The sequence below is a fragment of the Cryptomeria japonica genome, chromosome 10 (genome assembly GCF_030272615.1).
Source record: "Cryptomeria japonica chromosome 10, Sugi_1.0, whole genome shotgun sequence".
NCBI classification, from domain to species: Eukaryota; Viridiplantae; Streptophyta; class Pinopsida; order Cupressales; family Cupressaceae; genus Cryptomeria; species Cryptomeria japonica.
Genome location: NC_081414.1, coordinates 205,564,032 through 205,587,549, shown reverse-complemented (window position 1 = coordinate 205,587,549; position 23,518 = coordinate 205,564,032). Strand labels below are relative to the sequence as shown.

Below are 23,518 nucleotides of genomic sequence, written 5' to 3'. Positions count from 1 at the left end.
GGTGATAACAAGCCAGTTTTGTTGCTGAGGGTAGGTCCTTAAATTTGGGCAAGGTGTGCTCCTCAACCGAGCAAGAGGCCTTTGTTGAGCTTTGCCAACAATATGATGACATAGTTGCTTGGACCTATGAAGACTTGAAGGGTTTTGACCCTAGCTTAGCCCAGCATACCATAGAGCTAGACCCAGATGCAAAGCCAATTAGACAAAAGCAAAGGCCAATAAAGCCCAAAATTGACCACTAATGAGGAAGGAGTTGTCCAAGCTCATAGAAGAATAGAAGCTAATATCATCTTCCCTATCAAGCACTCCTCCTGGGTGGCCAACCTTGTCCCTATAAGGAAGAAGAATGGGGAAATCAGGCTATGTGTAGACTTTAGGGATCTCAATAGAGCCTCCCTCAAGGATCACTATCCCCTTCCTTCTATGGAGCAGATTCTCCAAGAGGTCAGTGGCTCGAAAAGATTTTCATTCTTGGATGGGTATTCAGGCTACAATCAGATCTTGGTCCAAGAATCTGACCAATACAAGATTGCATTTACTACTAAGTGGGGTACCTATGCTTATTGTAAAATGCCCTTTGGGCTAACCAATGCAGGTGCCACATTCCAAAGAGCAATGGACATGGCCTTCAAGGGTGTATTAGCAAAGTTTGTGCTTGTATACCTTGATGACATAACTGTTTATTCAAAGCATGCAGCTGACCATCTTGGTCATCTTGAGCAGGTGTTCATGAAATGCAGGGAGTATGGTGTGTCTTTGAACCCTAGCAAGTGCGTGTTTGCTACTGATCAAGGAAGATTGTTAGGACACATCGTATCCAAGGAGGGTTTGACCATTGATCCAGAGTGAGTGGAGGCTATTCTTTCTCTTCCACTCCCCAGTCACAAGAAAGGATTGCAAAGTTTCCTTGGTAGGATCAACTTTGTGAGGAGATTCATTCCCAACCTTGCCACCATGGTAAAACCCCTCACTTCCATGTTGAAGAAAAACTTGGCTTTCAGTTGGACTAAGGAGGGAAGGGCCGGTTTCGAAGAGATCAAACAAGCAATTGCTCAGGCCCCTACCCTTGTCAATCCTAATTATGAAAGGGATTTTATCCTCTATACCTTCGGAGGAGAATCCGGTATCTCAGCTGTCCTAACACAGCTGAACGATGACAATTTGGAGCAACCTATTGCTTTCTTTTGTGAGGGGCCAAAGGACTATGAGCTTTAGTATAGCTATGTAGAGAAACAGGTCCTCACTCTTGTAAGGGCATTAAAAAAGTTTAGACACATGTTGTTGAACAACAGGATCCAGCTCTTAGTTCGGCATGCAAGTGTCAAAGATTTCCTTCTAAACAAGGATATCAGTGAAAAGAGGGCTGGGTGGATAACCAAGGTCATGGAGTATGACATCAACATCAAGATCGCCAAGCTTGTAAGAGGCGGGGGCCTATGTGAACAGCTTGTCTCATCTTCTGAGACTACTTCAGAGGTGGCCCTTGTGTTACAAGATGATCAACCAATTGGCAACAACATTCAATTCAGTTGGGTAGGTGACATGACCACACCTTCTTAATGGAAGGTAGATACCCCCAAGGTCTTGGCCGGACCAAAAGAAGGCATTTCAGGTTGCAGTCCATTCCCTATACTGTAGTGAATGGCACTCTTTGCCAAAAAGACTCCAATGGAGTTTTACTAAGATGCATCAAGCAAAACCAAGTCAGCAGACTGTTAGAGGAATTTCATGATGGCTCTTCAGGGGGCCACTTCTCTGCAAGGACTATGACTATCAAAATAATGAGGGCTGGTTATTACTGGCCATCCTTATTCAGTGACTCACATAGATGGGTGAAGAATTTCAAGAAATGTGCTCTCTTCTCTGGGAAGCAAAGACTAGCTGCCCTACCTCTTCATCCCATCCAAGCAGATCAACCGCTCACCCAATGGGGTTTAGACTTCATTGGCATGATAAATCCACCTTCCGGTGCTGGCCATAAGTGGATCTTGGCCGCAACAGATTACTTCACTAGGTGGACAGAGGCAGTTGCATTGAGGGATGCCACTGAGGCCTCAGTGTTGGAATTCCTTGATGGAATTATGACAAGATTCGGTGTCCCCTCCACCATCATATTAGACAATGCCAGGGCATTTGTTTGAACCCAAATCAGTTCTCGGGCAGTTAAGCATGGTGTATACTTGAAGACATCATCCAATTGAATCTTCCAACAAGAACCTCATCAGGATAAATAAAAGGACAATTGAAGACAATCAGAGGGCATGGCATATTAAGTTTAAGACAACCTTATGGGCTAGGATCACACCTAAGAGGGCGATTGGTAACTCCCCTTTCATGCTAGTATATGGGAAGGAAGCAAGACTTCCAACTTCCCTAGAGTTACCCTCTCTTGAACTAGCACATCAGCTGGAATTGATAGAAAATGATGCCATGACAGTTTGGCTAGCTGAGCTGATGGAGTTGAAGGAGGTTAGAAGTAAGGCTATGCATACACTTGAGACTCATCAAGAGTAGGTCAAGAAGGTCTTTGACAAAAGGGCTACTAATAGGGTCTTCAAAGAGGGAGATCTAGTTCTCAAGTGGGATGCAGACAGAGCCAAAGTTGGGCGAAGTTTGATGCTATCTGGAGTGGCCCATGTGTCATCACTCGTTGCAAGGAGGCCAATGCATTTCATCTCTCCAAGCTTGATGGCGAAGTTCTTCCAATCCCAGTGAGTGGGATTCATCTCAAGCCTTGCTTCTGAAGAGGGTGTTGATGATTATGTAAATATTAGACTAGAAGTTGTTTTGATTTCCCAAAGTGCTTATGCACATGCCGCATTCTCCTTAGGAGGGTGTGCGTTGTAGCTTTTCAGTTTTCCTCCAAGTGATGGCACACACATGTTTTGGGTCTTTTCAATGACTCAGTACCCAATGGATGCTTAAGGCTTCTGGACTTCATGCTTAGCAGGCAAGCATCCCGTAGAAATCGCCAAAAATGTTGTCATTTTATGACACCCTTGGTCCATCAGTGAGAACCGATCAGAGATATGTTCCATGGACCAGCGCGGCCCTAGTTGATCAAGGAGAGAAGAATCATGAAGTGTGAGGCGTTGCTTTGTCCGAAGGAAGTTCCTCCTTTTCCTTTCTTCTTCTCCGGAACTCCGGAACCTCGAGGTTCCGAAGTTCTTTGCCTTAGTTGTTAGCCGATTTCTTTCCTTCTCCGGAACTTCGGGACCCCAAGGTTTCGAAGTTCCCTTCCTTCCCTTAGCTTTTTTCCAGTTCTTCGGAACCCCGAGGTTATGAAGTTGCTTCCCCTTTTTGCCTTCTCTCCCTAGTTCCTCCGGAACTCGGGAACCTCAAGGTTCCGAACTTCCTTGTCTCTTTTCTCCTTCCCTCTTCGGAACTCCGGAACCCCAAGGTTCCGAAGTTCCTAGCCTTCCTTTTCTTCGCCTCTTCTCTTAAGCTTCTCCTTTGCTCGGAACTCCGGAACCCCGAGGTTCCAAAGTTCCCTTCCTCTCCATAGCCTTCTTCTATCCTTGCTCGGAACTCCTGAACCTTGAGGTTTTGAAGTTCCCCTTCTCTCTTTAGCCCTTTCCCTCTCTTCCTCGGAACTCTGGAACCCCGAGGTTCCAGAGTTCTTTCCCCTTTTTCCCTTCTCTACCCTAGTTCCTTCGGAACTTCGGAACCCCTAGGTTCCTTTTCTTCTCTTCCTCTCTCTATCCCGAAACTTCGGAACCTTGAGGTTCCGAAGTTCTTTCCTTAGCCTTTTTGAAGTTCCTTGCTCCTTCCCTTGTCTTCCTCACTTCAGGAGTCCGAGCTTCCGAAGTCTTTGGGCTTCCTTCTGACTGGCGACACTTCCGGATGGTGTGATCGACACTCAATGCTTTTAGTGCTCCGACAACTTGGTGACTTGTGCACTTTCTTTTGTGGAGCCACAAGGGTGTATTAAGTGTTTTTGGTAGGATTTCTATCAAGGGAGGTACGGGGCCATGCTTGGTGACTTATGTCATGTCTAACTTTGGAAGGTTAGTCAGCCCACCTTCCTCAGAGTTGCCTTTGGTGGTATGGCTAGATTGCTTGCATGTACAAGCCAAGTGCTTCCCTGCACCTCCAGACTGAGATGCAGGGGTCATGATCACCATTGTAACCCATTTTTCTATATAAGGTTGATAAGCCTTATTGTAAAGGTTTCTCTCCTTGCTGCCTTGAGCTTTCTTATACTCTTCTCTTCTCTTGAAGACTTGTAATCTTTTTTGCATTTCTGCAACTATAAGATTGGCTTTTGACCTTGAATTAATTGAAGATCACCATTCTTGCCTTCTTTCAACTTATTCATGCTGTGTATGTATTCTTACCTCCATTATAAGTGTATGTTTGTGATTTTCTTTCACATGTATGCTGTGTTAGCTTGTTTTCTGAGTGTGACTTGTGGGAATCCTTTTCCCCTCTTAACACTTAGCAAATTCTAACCTCCACACACATATTGGGATCACTTATACAATTGAAGTTTGTGCATTTCCTGGGTGTTTCAGTTAATTCTTTGTGTCATTTTGGTAGGGAGAGGAACTATCTCTTCTTGGTGCATCGCCTCCTTTCATTTTAATCAATTCTCTCTTCCCTTTCTTTTGCAAGCCGTTAGGATTGGTTTAGAAGTCAGTTTTGAAGTGTTGAGTTGGTTCAACACTTGCACCTAGATTGAGAAGGAAGCCGGCCTTCTCCGGAGATTCAACCCCCTCACGCAAGGTCCCACACTTCGGGGTTGTTTCCATGTTTCACAAGGTTGCTGAGTTGATAGCTTAGCAAGGGTGCAAGCTTTTGTGAGAACACTCTCCAATAAAGTTTGCTATGGCAAAGAAAAGTTGTGGTTGCAAAAGGAAGTCTGCCATAAGGGAGAATGCAAAACTTATGCAAACTCCTACATTAAGTGTTGCAACATGCAAATCAAGCTGTAACTCCGACTTTGCCTTTGATCATTGCAAATTTCCGTTGAACTCTGACCTTCAAGGTTAAAGTTGATCAGAAAAATTGCAAATAGGTTTCAAACTCCGACTTCACATTGTGTTGATCTCTCATGAACTCCACCCTTCATTAATGCAAAATTTTCAAGAACTCCGACCAGCTTTGGACATTGTAAAACATTTGAGAAGTCTGACATGCATTTGTGCACAACTTAATTAAAGTCCTACATGCATTTAGTGCACAACTTTGTCAAAGTCCGACCTCTTTATCAATGCACAATCTTAGCAAAACTCCGATCTCCAAATTGCAATACATGTTCAAACTCCGACCTAGGTTGAATGAGGATTGCAAAGCTCAATTAAAATCCGACAGAGGTAGGTATCAATGTAGAATCATTAGGAAGTTTGACTTCTTAATTATGGACAACTTATGAGAACTCTGATTTCACTTATTGCACAAATGAAACAAACTCTGACCTCATTCATTATGCAAAAGCATTTGAAACTCCGACTTTGAATTGTAAAACCCAAACAAAGTCGGACCTACTTTCAAGATAGCCGACATATTACAAAATGAGGCAATTTAAATTCAATTTGAAGATCAATAAGGTCAGCTAAGGTGAAAGGGTGGTGTCTCTTAGGTTGGGTGCCTATATAGAAGAAAATGCAACTTATTTTAACTATTCAAATACAGTTCAAATTTACAAGTGCAGAGCAGATTTAGGACTGCAAATTTCAAAGAGGGAAATCGGAGAGTTGCTAAGGAAATTGCAAATCTAATCAAGGAAAAATCAGAGTGCTATCAAGGAGAGCACGAACTTGCCTAAGGAAAGGCAACATTTTTGAGGAAAAAATTGAATTTCCGAGTTTTGTTAGGATCAGATTTGGTGAATTTTCTGTGCATTGTTGGAGATATTCCCCTAATTCCCAACCAACTAGTGTAATTAGATTAAAGTGGGTTGTAGGAAACATGATTTTCTGGAATATTGCTCTCATATTTTGGTATTTTGATTCAAATTATGTTCTTTTCAGGTTCAGGCCAGGAATGAAGCACATAGGAGGAAGCAAATGAAGATGCAACAACATGAAGAAGTTGAGTCTCAAGTCATGCAAGCATTTGAGGTTTTACAACAACATCGAGGTTGAAAGCTTCAACACCAAGGAGGCATATCAACATGAATGTCCAGATGGAACAAATGCCCAAGGAACGAACAAATGACTATCTTGTATTTCCTTTGGAAATCCAAGAGTACTGGTTAGTATAAGGAGATGATTCTGGTTGAGGAGGCAATTGCATCTAGATAAGGAATTTAAGTTAGAGCTACAAGGTCAAGTACATTGTGAACAAAGGAAGATTAATCGTGGGCATCACATAATCTACATTTGGTAAAGTAAGATCAAGGTTAAGCATTATTCATAAGGATTCTACAGCAGGATCAAAGTCAAGGTCAACAACATGCTCTACATTTCAAGAGGATGTCTAAGATGAGAAATTTAGGATGGAGAATAATGCAAGAACAAGTTCAGGTTATCACGAAGGCGAAAATTTCCAAACATGAAGATGGAAAGATGAAGTGTGATCAAGTAGATAGTTGCAGAAGAGTTAAGAAAAGTTAGAAAATTTGCTTGATCATACAAAGATGATACAATTTGGGAATATGCCCCATCTCCATCACACCGAGTTTGGATAATGTTGAGTATCAAGAGATATTACCCCATTACAAACATCTTGTGAATATCTACATGTTGTGCACGTTGAGGTGGCATCCTACTCATCATTAAGCCAATCGGGTTGTGCCACATCAGGATGTCCAAGTTCATTGAACCTGACTCATTCAAGGGATGGAGATAGTGACACATGGCTCCATCAAATATTATTTTACATACCTAACCTCATTACCTATTGTTTTGAATTCAAAGATGGACATGTGTCCAATTCAATGTAATTTTCTCATTGGTCAAGAAAAGAGTTTGTTGTAACAAACCCTAATTAGGGTTTTATTTGTTAAATCTTGGCCATTGATCTAAAATTGATTTGAGCTGTTGAATTGTAAAGAGTCCTCTATATAAAGCTCAAACCTTTCATTTGTAAAAGGTTAATAGTTAATAGTTGTTAGATAGTAGTTAGATAGCAAGTAGAGTAGAGTAGGAGGAAAGAAGAAATTGTTGCCAAGACTTGTCATAGTTAATACATTATTTTCATTGAAGCATGGTGGATCTCCATGTGTAATTTCTATATGTTGCATGGTTTCTTGTTACTTCTCAAGTTTAGTTAAAGTTCATTGATTGTAATGGAGAAATGTGCTGATATCTTGATTGAATTCTTGTTGTAATTTGCTGATTGTAAGTTGCAGTGCATGGTTAGTCTGAACTACATTGAGCACAAGTTCAATTGTGAGTGTTCACTTGAATTGCGCCAGTCTTGGGTATTTGATGAATGTTCGTAATATGAAAACCCTTCGTTATTCCTTTGGAGATTGCATCAGCTTTGTGTAGTTGTTCTTGCATGGCGAAGCAAAGCTTGATTATGGAATTTGTCTATCAAAGCATCCTTTGTTATCACCATTGTTCTTAGGATCTTAGTATAGGATTTCCTAACCCTTTATCTCTTTAATCTTTATTTTCCATGTTAAGTTAGAATCCATGTTCCAACAAAGTTCAAGCAAAATGTAAGTCCCCTTGTGATTCCAGCAAAATCATATCATATCTCTTTGTCTATCCACAACAATTAAGCTGAATAGTTCGCATTGTAAACCTAGTCATCTCATCTAATCATGTTGTATAGCATATGAGTTTTCTTTGTTCAAGAGAGGATAGAATACCATGTTTTTTTATTTTGTGTTCGACGTGCATAAAAACACATCAACAACTGGCACGAGAAAATTTGGTAGAGTGTTTATTTGATATATAGCAGTGTATATAGGATCTCTGTGGAGCTTGCCAAGTAGGGAAGCAATATAGAACTCCTTTCTCAAATGGATAGGCTGGCAGATCCTCGAGAGTCCTATAGTTGGTTCATGCAGATGTTTGTGGACCATTGAATACGACATCAGTCATTGGGCTTACTGGAATATATAATAAACCTCTCTCCGAAGAAGATGGGATTTCTTTGATTAAGTATGCTTTCGAGAAAGGCATTACCTTCTTTGACACAACACGTGTATATGGTGGCACTACCAATGAAATCTTTGTTGGGAAGGTGAGCTTCGCTTTTAAAATGGTTTGCTATACACACATGATTGGGCTTACTGGAATAAATAATAAACCTCTCTCCGAAGAAGATGGGATTTCTTTGATTAAGTATGCTTTCCAGAAAGGCATTACCTTCTTTGACACAACACATGTATATGGTGGCAATACGAATGAAATCTTTGTTGGGAAGGCGAGCTTCACTTTTAAAATGGTTTGCTATACACACATGCTTCCTGATTTCATTTGGAATATCCTTTGAATTTTAGGACATTATAAGAATGGGCATCCTTGATGCCAATTGTGTCCATCATGGCCCATCATGGCCCTTATTAGGCGCTAATTCTTGTTGAAACTATTTATTTCACTCTTAAAAGGAAATTTTCTCCATCTGTAATCTGGTTAGTGATTAAAGGCTTCTTTATTTGATGTTTAGCTTACGAGCGATCATGGTATGCTGTCAATGATGATTACAACTCGCAAGTTTCTCTAGGCCAAATCATCTGTTGGAGGATAATATTGAGGCAAGGATTCGCAAACTGAGTATGAGAGTCTACAGCCTTGGTTGAGTCCGACAGCCTAATATCTTGCTGTTTAGTTGTCAGGCTTAGCCGAGATCGAAAGAAACAGAATATCAACTTAAAATTCATAAAGAAACCAATAGAAACAATTTTTCTTGTATTATATGTATTTTTAATTGGTGAGTTTTGCCAACTTTTGGCCAAATTTTTCCACCAAATGCATGTCCAGGACACAAAACAACTTGCTATGTATGCAGAGTCCGAGTTTCAATGTTGTGTAGTATTAGAATATTTAATTATATTTTAGTCACCTATATTTAGTTCCTTGTTTAATGGTCATTTAACTTTTTAGTTAATTAGCTTTTAAGCTTTATTTAGCATTTAGCTTTTTCTTTTTAGTTAATTAGCTTCTAAGCTTTATTTAGCGTTTAGCTTTTTGGTAGTTGGATTCTTTAAAGTTTGGCGAATTTTTTAATAAAAATTCATAGCCTTCTTTCTGGAATATTTTCCAGATTTTTTTTTTTAATGTTTTTTTATAAAAAAAACGATTTTGCTTTTTTGAAGGCTTTTTGAGGGTTTTTGGTTTGTGGGCGAATTTCTTTGTGTTGGGCAGCAATTCATGTTTTTTTAGGGTTCTGGAGATTTTTCGGGCCTGCAACCTGGAGGCTTTTTTTGCAGATTGAAAATTTTCCTAGGGTTTCTGCAAATTTTCGACTAGGGTTCTGACCCTTTAGTTCAAGTCGAAATTTTATTTTGCTTGCAGATTCTTGGTGGGTTTTTCGAGACCTCAACAGGGTCGTCGTTAGATTTTTTGGATGCATCGTTTTCCGTGCCTCAATTTTTTAGCCATCGGATTTGCATTTTGTTTTCAGATTCTTGGTGGGTTTTTTGAGAGCTTTTCTAGGTTGGTCTCAGGCTTTTCTGGGTGCATCATTTTCCGTACCTCGAATTTTGTGCCAGCAAATTTGCCTTGGAAATTAAAAAACAGTTCACAATTTCTGCCCCTATTCTTTTTTTTTGCATTGTTTTTGAAAAAAAAATCGTCAATATTTTTCTGGATTTTTTTACAACAACAAATCAGAGGTATTTTTTTATTTTCTACAAATTATTATTTTTTTCTGATTATTTTTGAGGAAAAATTTCAGGTTTTCAGTTTGTACAAAATTTTAATTTCTGGGTTTCTTGGTTTCTTCCAAACCTCGAAATTTGCACCTTAGAATTCATTTGTGCCAGAATTCTCCTCTAGGGTTTCAGATTTTTTTTTCAACTACTTCTATTTTGATTTTTGAATCAGATTCTTTTGTCTCATGCTTTCACTCGGTTGACCTCGTTCAACCTCCATTTTTGTGATGGCATCTTTGACCAACATCATGTTGGAACACAGTCAAAAGTTCAACAACTATCACAACACCTGGAAACAGTGCATGTTCATGATATCTAAATATCGTTGCCTTGATTGGATTGATTTAGGCCAGACCTTGTCTTACAGGTCACAGGGATTTTACGATTTTTTCCTGAAAAATTGTCTATCGGTTTTCTGGTTTTTTCCACAAAAAGTCATGGGAGGGTTTTCATGATTTTTTTCTCAAAAATTTTCGCAGGGTTATAATTTTCCCTTAAAAATTATCTCATCTGTAATCCGCGATATTCGCGTAAGATTTTAATTATTTGGGTTTTACCGTTTTTCCACAAAAACGATGATTTGTAACCTCAAATTTCTTGGTTTTTTCGATTTTCTCCTCAAAATCGTAAATTCTCTTTTCGAGGGTTCCTATTTCAGGGTTTGACGGTTTTTTCCTCAAAATCGTGCTTTGTTGCAGTTAGTTTGGGTCGCACTTGCTAGGGCGAACATCTGCAACCGTGGTATCTTGCAGTCAGTTTTGGAGTTGATACTCTTCTGCAAAAGGGTTTGCCGATTTTCCTCAAAATCATGGTTTCAGGTTTCAATTTGGTTACCCAACGTCAGGTTGGATGGATTCTGGTATTCTTGGTCATTAACACTTTTAAGATCCAGAAGGGTCTCCACCACAACAAAGTGTTCTTTTCATTTGTGATCAAAAGACCTGCAGTGTCTTCTGTAGGGTAGTTAGTAGATAGAATGACCATTAAGGGAGGGTATTAGAATATTTAATTATATTTTAGTCACCTATATTTAGTTCCTTGTTTAATGGTCATTTAGCTTTTAAGCTTTATTTAGCGTTTAGCTTTTTGGTAGTTCACTTTAAACGACTTGTTCTTAATTTAGAACGTCGTCTTATAATCTCTATATATACGCTTGTATATTGTTGAATAGATTATTCGATTATTGAATCATTCATTCAATTTATTTTTCATGTAGGACATATCAGGATGTATCTACAGATGGAGTATTTTTAAGCTTTATGATAATTCTCCAAACTTTACTCCCTTGTATTTAATTCATAGCAGGTCTGTGATTTTTTTGATTTAAATGTTTTTCACTTTAGCTCTGAAAGAATAAAATGTTAAACACGAATAAGATAACAGCACCTGATTTGATCTGTTCTCAATAGCCATGAGACACTTTTTTTTAAGATAAACTTTCTGTCAGATGATGTGCAGATACATTTTTGACATTTTTGTCTATAAGGATGAAAAGTGAAACGGAATATGTAGCTTGTGTTGAGATTTAACAATTCATTGCAAATGTTTGTAGTTGAGCTTAATTGTTTTTAAATTAAACAAGTTAATTAAAATTTGTTCACTTCTGCTTCATTTATATTGCATGTTCAACAAATTATTTGTTGTCTTGTAAAGCACATAAAATAATAGAAAATATGCTCAACTCTTTGTCATTTGAATTCTTTGTTCTAACAACATCTTTCTAAAGGTGACTACATCTAGTTTTATTTCATAGTTAATGTGACTTGGTTTTGTGTATATCTGCCAAGCTTTTTTCTTTGAAGGTATTAACTGTGAACAAAAATGGTTTAGTGGCCTATAGAAGTAGTAAATGTAGCTAACACTGGAAATGATCATACACAGGCCTTAAAGCAGCTTCCTCGTGAGAAAATTCAACTTGCAACAAAGTTTGGTATTGTATTTAGTGCTGATGGTAAGATGGATGCCAAGGGTTCCCCAGAGTATGTCCGGAAATGTTGTGAAGAAAGCCTTAAGCGTCTTGATGTGGAATACATAGATCTATATTATCAGCATAGGATAGATACATCAATTCCTATTGAAGAAACAGTAAGCACAGTGTGTTCCTATTGGCATTGATTCTTTCTAAAATGCAACGAATGTTAAGTATTAGACTAATTTTGCTTCTCAAATTTCTATCTATTTTGAAATTTGGAGCATATTTTTTATGTTCACTTGGAGATTTTGGGCAAGGCTTCAAGTGTGCAAGTGTTAAATGTAATAAGACTATCTGTGACTATCTGTCATATGCAGATTCATTAGTGATTTTTTTCTGGTTCATAATCAATGCAATCTTTGTCTTGCTGATGAACTTAGATAGGGGAGCTCAAAAAACTAGTGGAAGAGGGAAAAATAAAATATATTGGACTGTCAGAAGCCAGTGTTGACACCATTAGAAGAGCACATGCAGTGCATCCTATTACTGCCATTCAGCTTGAATGGTCCCTTTGGACTCGTGACATTGAGGTGGACATAATCCCAGTATGCAGGTCCGTACAACTTGTCTGTGTATATTTTGTTTGAGTTATTAAATAAATTATTCATGAATCCAAACTTTTTATTGCCGACAATTGTAAATTCTCCGTATGGTTGCAATTTCCTCACACACAAACTTTGTCAGCATCTTGAAAATAGTAAGCCTGGGTATGGGTTAAAGAGGTAGTTAATATTCTTAACATAGAAATATTACTAATGGAAAGGTTCCATAAGATGATCACATCAATTCTTTGTCTGCAATTAAGGCTGTTTGATTGTTACTTCCATCAAATGTTATGGACCCTTGTGGTTATCTTTAAACGATATGATAAAACCAAGATGAAAGAGTCATTACTTAGATGCCAGATGTAATTATTCTGCAAGAAATTTGAAATTTTAATTCGTGCATGGAAGATCAGTTTTTGACTAACAACCTTTCAAGTAAAGGGATATAGGAAGTTTGCCACAAGATTGGGCATCGTCTTGAATGATTTGATGGATTTTCCTTACGTGGTGAACAAAAAATGTCAAACATTGTTAAGGCTTAGTACAATAAATGCAGCTGACCACTGATTCCTTGTCTTTAGAAGGAAGTAAGTTACAATTGAATAGGAACTTTTTGAGTGCCTGTTTTTAATCCAAGAAGATAAACGTGCAAATTTAATTACGAGTTGCAGAGTCTTTTCGAAAGCTTTCTTGATTGCCTTTTTCAGATGGAAGTTTGGAGTGGTTTAAAACTAATAGGCTGAATGATTTACTGGTATGAGTGTTCCTTAGATGCGTAGGAAACATTGAGAAATAAATGGCAATATTCTTTAAAGTTTGTTGAATATGAAAGAAGAAATGAAAGTAGTAAGCTTGACATCAATCACACAAAGCAACAAAGAGATCTGGAACAAAAGAAGGCTTTATATGTGCATGTAGGCTGTAATAAAGATGCCCTTAGGGTATAGTGAGAACTCACCATATAACATGCATTGTCAACATTGATTCTATAGTGATCTTTGCAAGTGTAAATGTACACATCTGAGTCATTTGAATATGATGAGTCGACTGTAACACAAGGTGTGGATTGATCCCATAAAGTACAAACATCTATAATCAGGCTATCCATGGGAGGTGCAAGGTTCAAGATGTATTAACCAAGCACATATAGGCCACTAACCAAGCTCGAACAATTGTCATTAAAGCAATATTGTAATATTTAGTTTATAATGGTCAATTAATTTGTTAAAATAGACTTTAGGAATATTCTTTATTCTTTTAGTTAATTTCTTATCCTTTGCTTATTAGTTGTTGATCTTATGCTTTACATATAAATCGTTTGTCTCTTATTTATGGAGACTTTCACTCCTTTGTTAATTATCGAATATCTTGGTAATCATTCGGTGTCTTGTATTTTTTCGTAATATGGTATTAGAGCACAAGTCAAGCTTAGGGATCCTGAGAATGTGTGGAGTTGTACGGATTGCTATCGGTAGTGACGGCTTGCACACGTAACATATAAAAACCAAAAGGTTGCTTGTATGATATCATACAAAATTGTATAAATTGTCATTTAGGGTAGAAATTGGGTTTTTTTTTTGTTAAAATCATGGGTCATTTTGTGGAAAATCATGAATGTTATTTTGTTTGCAAAAAACACAGCTTTTCTCTTTGCAATATTGTGCCGTTTTTTTGTTGTTGAAATATCATGGTTTTTTTGGTTTGAAAAATTGTGCTGTTTTATTGAAGAAATCTATTGGTTTTTGTAACTAGGTAGAAAAATAAAAGTTGAATTCTGATTGCCGAAGGCAACATTAGAATTCAACTTAAGTAATAGGGCTGGACCCATTCTTCTATGTGGCGTGTGAATTAGTCATGTAATGGGCTGGGCCCAATAACCATATCTTGTATTATGACTGAACCATTTCCTAAACGTGTGGACCCATAAATGTTCCCACGCGACACATTATGTATTCCTAAATGAAACGTGTGGTTAAGCATTTCATAGGGCTGGGCCTCAAACAGGAAACGTGTCACAAGTTGCAAGTTATTTAGGCCCCAAATTGGGCGCCAAAGTGCAAAGTGAATATGTAATATAAAGAAATTAGTTAAGGCCGACTTAGAAGACTTGAACATAAATCTTGTATATAAACAAGATTCATTCTACACAACAAACATCCTTATCAAGTGCGATCAGCCTTATGCAAGAACAGTCAGCGAATCAGGCATCTTAGAGAGCGAATCCATTGGACAACTTGCTGGGCAAGGTGATGCGCTATACTTCAGTGATCTCCCTCTTCAATTGATGTCAATATTCTGCTCTCCCCGAAGACACAATACAGCTGCATATGCTAGGTTCAGTCTGCCCTAGATTGGCATCCAAATCAGATAAGTAATCTGATTCATGTAATCTGCTCATAATAAGAATCTGATCTGAATCTTTCATGCTGGGTTTTTCCTCCAAGAGGGAGGTTTTCCCAGGGTACTTGTGTCTTGTGTTGTGTGTTCTTATTGTTATTTCTGTTTATTCTCAATCTGTTTATAACTTAAGTAACTAGATTAACATTTGATTACCTAAAATCAACAAAATCGTGGCGTTTTTTTGGTAAAAAATCGTATCGTTTTGCTAACATAAGTTGTGCACCTCTGTTCTCTACAATAATGCAACGGATTTTGTCCAAAAAATAAATTGTTGTTGATTTCATGGCACAACCAACCGTTTTTTTAAGTCATTTTTTGATAATTTCAAATTAAAATTGTGGGATTTTTGTTGTTTCTAGAACTAGCCGATAGGGTTTTAGAAGTACTTTTCTGTTGATGTAAAAAAAATTGTGGGTCTTTAAAATATTGGGGTTTTTGTTGTTTCTTGAACTAGCCGATAGGATTTTAGAAGTAATTTTTTGTTGATTTAAAATGTGGCTTGTCTAGAAGACAATTATCCTTCAATTATGGACTATGTTTTGCAAATGTTCTTAGGGTCAGAAACAATATCTATGCTTGACGACTTCTTAGGTTATAACCAAATTAGTGTAGCTCCTGAAGATTAGCTCAAGACAACCTTTACCACTATGTGGAGCACCTTTGCTTATAGCAAGATGCCTTTTGGGTTGATGAATGTTGGTACTACTTTTCAAGGGGCCATGGATCTTTCTTTTGGAGATTTAAGGAACAAGATTATTGTCATTTATTTGGATGATTTAACGGTCTTTTTGAGAAAGTAGGAGAAAGCGGGAAGAACATGCTTATCATTTGGAATGTGTGTTACAACATTATCGTCAGCAGGGAATCTCATTAAATCTAAAGAAGTCTATCTTTGGAGTAATAGAAGGTAAACTGTACAGATTATCATTTAGGGTAGAAATTAGGTGTTTTTTTGTGAGCAAAAATCGTGAAATCTTTTTTTTTGTAAAAATCGTGGGTCATTTTGTGGAAAATCACAATTGTTATTTTTTTGCTAAAATCACACCTTTTTTCTGTGCAATACCATGCCATTTTTTTGGAAATTTCATGGTTTTTTTGGTTTGAAAAGTTGTGCTGGTTAATTCGATTCCTGTCTTGGATGTAATTTCTTACATCCAAGCCATACCAAGGAAGACCATCATAGCTGATCAATTCCTTGCCTTGGATGATGCATCTCATCATCCAAGTCCATCAGAGGGGATCGGCCAGATCCGTCTCTTCTTGGATGAACTTAGTCAACCAAGCCATATATATGCATATAGATATTCAGTATATACTGCCTACCAGGGATTATCATAATCCCTCCATTAGACTAAGGGAGTTTCCTCCCTATAGCCTCCATCATATAATCACATTTATATTACATTTTTATAATTTATTACTACTACTTTCCATTCCATAATCCACATTTACATATTCCTAATTTAGCATGTATTCCATAACATATGTTCAGAAAATGTCCATTATCAAATATTCACATTTATTTATTAACGTATATTCCTAACTATTCATTGATATGTATTCATTAACATATGTTTATACCTATTTATTAACATCTAAAAACCATTCATTAACATATGTATTAAACTGTTCATTACTTATATTCATTACATATGTATTAAAATATTCATTATTTATATTCATTAATATATATATTGAAATGTTCATTATTTATATATAATAAACTATTCATGCATTACCACTAATCTAAATATTGAAATGTTCATTATTTATATTTGTTAACATATATATCTTAGACAATATTATAATTGTATATAGCTGTAAAATAGTTTATAGAGAGAAGCATAAATTTTGTAATAATTATAGAATAGACATACCGTTGGCAGCACCACTCACCAATCACCAATCACCGCTTTTCCTTTTATTTCCCTTCAATGTCTCCCCCTCTATCACATCGTAGTAATAATGCTATATTGTTGAGGCTAATTTTGCTGTGGGAACCTGTAACTGTGATGGTGTTGTTCTAAAATACTGACCGTTGAATATATGCAACCCGACTGGTCCTTGAATACTAATGCTTAACTGAGTAATGAGATTAAAAGATAACTTTTTATATATCCTCCTTAATCATGATCGATATCTCTGATATCTTATTGAAATATATGTAAAGTATATAATTCTCTGACGTATAACATTCTATAAGTCTGTTTGTGTATCCCCCCCTTTTCACGCTTTCCTTACTTCACTTTATATCCCTGTGCCTTCCTGAATAGATGCATCCTTTGTAAGAGTGATATCCACTTAGAAAGGTCGTGGTTTTTAATTCAAAAATTAATCGTTGTCGAGGAAGTTATTCCTTTTCCTTGATCGCTTTCTAGTATTTAACAAATCGCAGCCTTAATATTATGTCCCATAATTATTGTTGCTTCTTTACCGTTAATGAATATGAATATGTGCAGTACTTTCAGTCTGTAATTATATTAGTGATCAGATAATATATCATAAATATATTAATAATTGATAATAAATATTCTTTCTTAATTAATATAAAATTATTAATTAAATAATGTGTTTATATTCTTAGAATTAATTTATTATTTTATTTAATTATTATTTCAAATGTATAAATTGTGTTTACCATTAAGAATGTGTAAACTATGTTTATAATTTATAATATGTTCAGAATATAATATTCTTATTTTTATTTAAATATTTCAAAAATATTACTAGTAAGAAATATTAATATATTAATTAAATAATATTTAATAAATAAATTTAAAATAATCATTTGTTGTTAATTATTATATTAATTAATAATAATTGCTTTATTTAGTATATATATAACGATCAAGGAGGGGACATGACATTCAAGCAAGAGTACAATGATCTTGTGTTGATGATGAGTCGGATCATGGGATGTCCGAAGGCATTCATCTTCGAGCCATGGATGTTTTACTTCATTGAGGAAGTGATGGATGCAATCAAGATGGTGGATTGGGCAAGGTTAATTAGCAACAACATGGACGAACAACCGAAGAATCCGATACATTCCCAGTCCTTCTACATGAGCTCCTACATTGTTTATATGCTGGCAAGAATGGTCAAGTTCAGCAGATTGTCAAGTAAAGGACCCGTGGGATGCAGTCGAGGATAGGTCAAAGTCCATGAGTGCTATCCTCAGTTCCATCTGTATGGTCAAGTTCAGTAGATTGTCAAGTAAAGGACCCGCACGATGCAATCGAGGATAGGTCAAAGTCCATGAGTGCTATCCTCAGTTGCATCTGTACAACACTACTTATTTCAAGAAAGCAAATGGACCTTCATCATGCACATTGTTCGGTCCTTACAAAGAGGCGTTCACATGAGGCTGTTGTAGGAAGCAAGGAAATTGGTAAAGAAATAGGGAGCATGGTTCATCCAGTTTCCAAAATTCACCTACATCCAGGTCCAGGGATTCTCTTCTTGTCCCAATAGGCACCCAAGATATCCAACAAATAAGATGGTATTGCTTGAGGTAACAAGATAGCTGACTGCCTATGATAAGATTCAGAAACAAAAGAAAGGTGGACTTGAGCTCTTGATGGTCATGGGAGATTATGATGAGTTGTGCCCATCATTAGCAGTAGCAGAGAAGTCAGTGGAGGAACTGCAATTCTACCACCCTGCAACCCACACTACAAGATCAGATTTTGATCCATACGACAAGATAAGAATGGTGGCTGGCGGAAGGCACATGCATAAGATATAGCTAGAAGATTATTGGGCTAACTCCAAGGATGATTATGAGGTCAAGAAAATAATGTTTTCCAGGTTGCCTCTCAAGTTGATAAGGATATGCGAAATCATACAAGTGCCAAATCAAGGTGAAGAGGATTTGAACAATGTTCACGCTGATCATGAGGAGAAAGATAAGCCAATCCAAGCAGCTTATTGGTCAAAACCAGAAATTATTGATCTAGATATTCTAAGCCAGCTACTTACAAAATTTAAAAGACTTTGGGTTGAGTGCCACATCAACAAGTTGAAAGCAAAGAACGCCCACCTGACTTATGCTTTGTTGGGAGACTTGGAATCACAAGATGAAGCCATTGAGAGGTCAATAGGAGCTCAAGTCAGAGAAGAGACAAATCCATAGGGAAGGGCAAAATGTGGGAAAGAGAAAATCATTGCTCGGGATTCACAACCAAAGTGTAGAGCCACAACAGAAGAAACAAAGATTAGAAGAGGTGTAGTCGCTTGGTAACTCATCAAGTGTGCAAGAAATTGGCATCTTCATAGAAACTAGTCACAGGAAGAGGGCCAAGACACTTCATAGGCATAGAATATCCTTAGTGCCAGTGCTTCTCGAAGGCCTATTCAACAAAGAAATGAGGAACAAGAACTTCCTCCGGATACAAAACAACATATCTAGGATTGCTTTAGAGAAACAACAGTTGAAGACTTGGGGCTCCTTGAGGAAGTAACACAGGAACAAGAGCAGCTAGAAGCACATGATCAGCAGTCAACCACTCTTGATTGGCTGAAAAAAAGAATGAGGAAGGAGCCACTAAGGCACAACAATAGTTGATCTGGGACGTGCCACTTAGGCACAAATTATAGAGGATTTTGATGATTCCTCTTAGGCACTGAAGGAACGGATGAAGGAGATGGAAGTAAAATATAACAAATTGAAAAGTGAGAACAAAGCTCTATGCAAATATGTGCAATGCTTAATGCGTCCGTTTAGGTAGATTGACCAGACCTTTGTTCCTCCCACAACTCTTCCAAAGGAATCAATTGATAAACTTGAAGAGATAAGAGAAATCGCCCAAGGCACTAAGAAATGGGTGGAGGACATTTTCACTATAGCAGGTAAGTTCGTTGAAGGCTTGGCTCAGTTATATTGGAGAATCTTGGCTATCCTTGGCAAATTGGAGAATGTGGACCAGTCATGGGAAGACACACATCTATCAGGATATTACTATTCCACGCCTAGAAGCATTGATGGAAGTCCCCAGGCAAACGTTGATAGATGGAGAAGTCATAAAAAAAAATGAAGCATATGACTTCCCTGTCGGGAAGGAATTCTTCGAAAGATCAAATGAGGAGTCAGCTCGATTGAGGAAAATATTCAAGAATATTCAAGAAGAAATACTCAATATTGTCGAGACATTGTTTGCAAAGAGATTAACTGACGAGGAGCTGATAGTGGATAATTTGAGGAACATGCTGCATGAATTCTTCTTCGTGGATTCCTTCTCAAGGGATCATCTAGAAAATGTTTCCTATTCTCAAGCATCATGTGCAGGACCCAAGAGACAATGATACAATGGGAGAATATTTTCTCGAAGTACGAAAATGTCATAGCCATTTTGGAGTATAAGTTTGAAACTATGCCAAGTGTCTCCGTAGGTGAGCTCGAGGCCAGTATGACCATGTTCATAGCATTTGCTGTCAGAGAGAGATAATGGACACCCTATTTTGGACGATGACTTATTAAATGCATAGTGGAGTGGTGGGCTACTTAATGCATAGTGGGCACCTTATTTGGAGTGATGGGTTATTTGATGCTTAGTGGGTGTGATTCCTCATTTATGGCTAGGCCCACTACTTGGCACCACCTTGGTTATTTTTGGTCAAACCCTAATTAGGGTTTTGCATGGATAGATCTTAGCCATTTCAATGTAATTATGGCCGTCCATTTTCATTCTTGGGGCCTATAAAAGGGGTTCACCCCTTCATTTGTAAAAGAGGGAGAATTTGTATGAGATTGTTGCTATAAGCGATCAGGATAATAAGAAGTAACTCATTGGTTTTGGTGATTACTTGTGTTATTTTGAAAGTTTGCATGGTTTCTCTTCCCCAAGTAGTTAGATTTGTTTTTGTTGCCCCCATATTTGGCATACCTAAAATTTTAATTTCAAATCGATCTCAATGTTGAATGAAGATCCAATAGGTGTATATGTGTAAACAGTGAACACACAATCCAAGGTCCTTACCAGTCAGAATATGAAAAGTGGATGAATTTTGGAAATTACCAAGAACTAAGGGGAACCATTTGATAGGCATGTTATTAGCATCATTTTGTGTCATGTGGCCAATTTTCGCCTGAACCTAGTTCGTAATTTGTCATATATTAAACTTTCAAATTTTGGTGTCCCTTGCCCAAAAATGATTAAAATATCTCATCCTAGGATTCGTTATGAGGTGTAAATAATTGTGTGGACTCATTTCCCTACCATTGACGCGTGTTTCAAATTTTAGGACCTAATTCCCTACCGTTTGAAAGTTATGTCATTTTTCTCAAGCATGAGCATTAAATTTAAAATATTTAAATTATTTTTCAAATAAATAATTTAATATTTTAGATTATTTTTATTTTGGTCATTTGAGGAAAAAGTTGTCTAAAAACGTCAGTTGCATTCCTCCTTTATTCTCCTCCGTGATCAATGGTTTCCGAGGTCAAAATCATAGTCTTTGAAGCAGAAGGTTAGAAATGCTCACTTTTGAGCATTCTTAACCTCATTTCATAACCTTTTGCCAAAGGTTAGAAATGCTCAGTTTTTGAGCATTCTTAACCCATATTTCTAACCTCTCACAAAGCAAAAAAAAAAGGTTAGGAATGCTCCAAAATTGAGCATTTCTAACCTCATTTCCTAACCTTGTGGGCCCGCCTTGTCAAAAAGGTTAGGAATGCTCCAAAACGGAGCATCTCTAACCTCATTTCTAACCTTGTGGGCCCGCTTTGTCAAGAAGGTTAGAAATGCTCCGTTCTGGAGCATTGAAGAAGAGAGGGAGTTCACCAGATGTTGAAGTTGCAGCTACACTGGAAGACATAATTGCAGATTAAGGAAGCATTCACATGCCATGAAATGTAAATATGTATGCGAAATGTGGAAGGCATAGACAAGCTACAAACCATTTGACAAAGTGCCTCACAGAGATGCCATCTTATGGCTGTCAGAACTGCAGTTCATGCACACAATGAAGTCATTGAAAAAGTTTTCACAATTCCCAGCAATATATTGATCTTCATGCAAGCACAATATAATTGCACAGACAATGCAAATCGTGAACTGTTTGCAGCTACAGAATATGGAAGCATAGACAAATCACGTCAAATTGTTTGACATAATGCCACGTCAAAATGTGCAATGTGGAAAGCTTTTGACACGGCATGTGAATTGTTTGATTGAATGCCTTAAAGAAATGTGGTCTCATTTAGTGCAATGATCGCAACATATGCAGAAAACCAGTCACAGTATGCAGCAAAGCGTAGAGGATAGAGGAACTTTGTCAATCACGCTGTTGCAGCCGCTCTAGTAGACTTGTATGCAGAACATGGAGCTCACACAAGGCACGCTAACAGTCTGACAGAATGCTTCAAAGAAACGTCATCTCATGGCATGCTTTGATCGCAGAAATGTGGTCTCATGAAATGCGATGATTGCAGGATATCCACAAAATGGATTTGTCAAAAAAAAAAAGAGAAAAAACTTTGAAACGGGGTATTGACAGCCATCAAAGCATATGCGCCACATGTCCACTGTTCAGCAGAATACCTCAAACGACGTCATGCATGGAATGCGATGATCCTAGGCTATGCACAGAATGGTTTCGCTAAAAAGCTTTAGAAACTTTCAAGCTAATGCAATTAACGGGTGTAAATCCAAATTCCACAACCTTTACTAGCATCCATCCCGCTTGTGCAGAGACGATAGGCCATGGAGCTCTTGTACAAGCATTGGCAAGGCAAGTGAACCGTTTGGAAAAATGGTCAAAGTAATGTGGTCTTAGAACACGAGATGGCCGCATCATACACAAAGCGTCTGAGTTGTTTTGACAACATATCTCAGAGAGACATCTCTTCATGGAATTTGATGATTGCATAATTGTTCAACAAAATGCCTCAAAATAATGATATCTCATGGATACCAACGTTGCAGAAGAGAACACTCAAACAAAAACAAAAAAAAGTGGACATTAATCAATGAACAGAGGTATCGTTTTTCATAAATCATGGTGAGCATGTATGCAAACTATGGAGTCCTAAGTTTGCAACACATGGATAAAAGGATGCACAAAATGATTGTAGCTTATGCGGAAATTGTGTTCATTTGAAAATGCCTTGGATACCATTAAATACATGTAGTTAATGGACCAAAGCAGCGACTTCTAGGGAGATATCAAAATGTTCTTATAAAATGATGATTATCGTGTGTCGATTAATCTATTTTCAAGATGGTCTAGACTTCATTCAAAATCATCACACACTATATATTTTGCTTACAGGATGGGTATATTGACTTATCTCAGAAACCAAAAATCAAGCGTTCTTTGAATAAATGGAAATTGGCTAGCCAAGGGAGGTTGGGATATGAGATGATTCACCATCATGGACTCTATATAAGTTTGAAAAAGTATGCGGAATGGGAAAGTCAAGTAGTTTCATAGAAAGATAAATTTTCGGATGGGTGGCATTATTTCATCTCTTCTAAAGCGGGAAAGGACATTGAAAAATGCATCGAGCAAAGTAGAAGAAAGCGTTGATAGGGATGAGATAACTATGCAAATGAAGGTGTTTATCTTTTCTCATCTCATTATGTGTCGAAGGAACTCCAAGGAAGCATGAGCAACTCATGGGATATCTTACAATGGAAAACATATTTCGAAGACAATCAACAAACATGCAAGGCGGTAATAAAGGATGTTTAATTGATGTAATTGGATTGCGTCTTTGAAAGAAAGATGTTAGTGAATGATAGATTTATGTCAATGATGAAGGTACCAACCTATGGTCATTCTACAATGCATGATCCTTTTGAAAAAACCCTGGAGTTGTCTAATCTT

The 23,518-nt window shown here is 37.4% G+C and overlaps 1 protein-coding gene across 3 annotated transcripts in view; it reads left to right on the top strand.

The window, feature by feature from the left end:
- The window catches only part of LOC131031446 (probable aldo-keto reductase 1), a 53,718-nt gene that overhangs the window by 16,286 nt on the left and 13,914 nt on the right, over positions 1–23,518 (top strand). For all 3 annotated transcript variants that reach the window (XM_057962562.2, XM_057962561.2, XM_057962563.2), the window contains 2 exons: positions 11,654–11,857; positions 12,125–12,297. In XM_057962562.2, the coding sequence (XP_057818545.1) occupies positions 11,654–11,857; positions 12,125–12,297 (377 nt within the window). The remainder of the gene's footprint in view (positions 1–11,653; positions 11,858–12,124; positions 12,298–23,518) is intronic.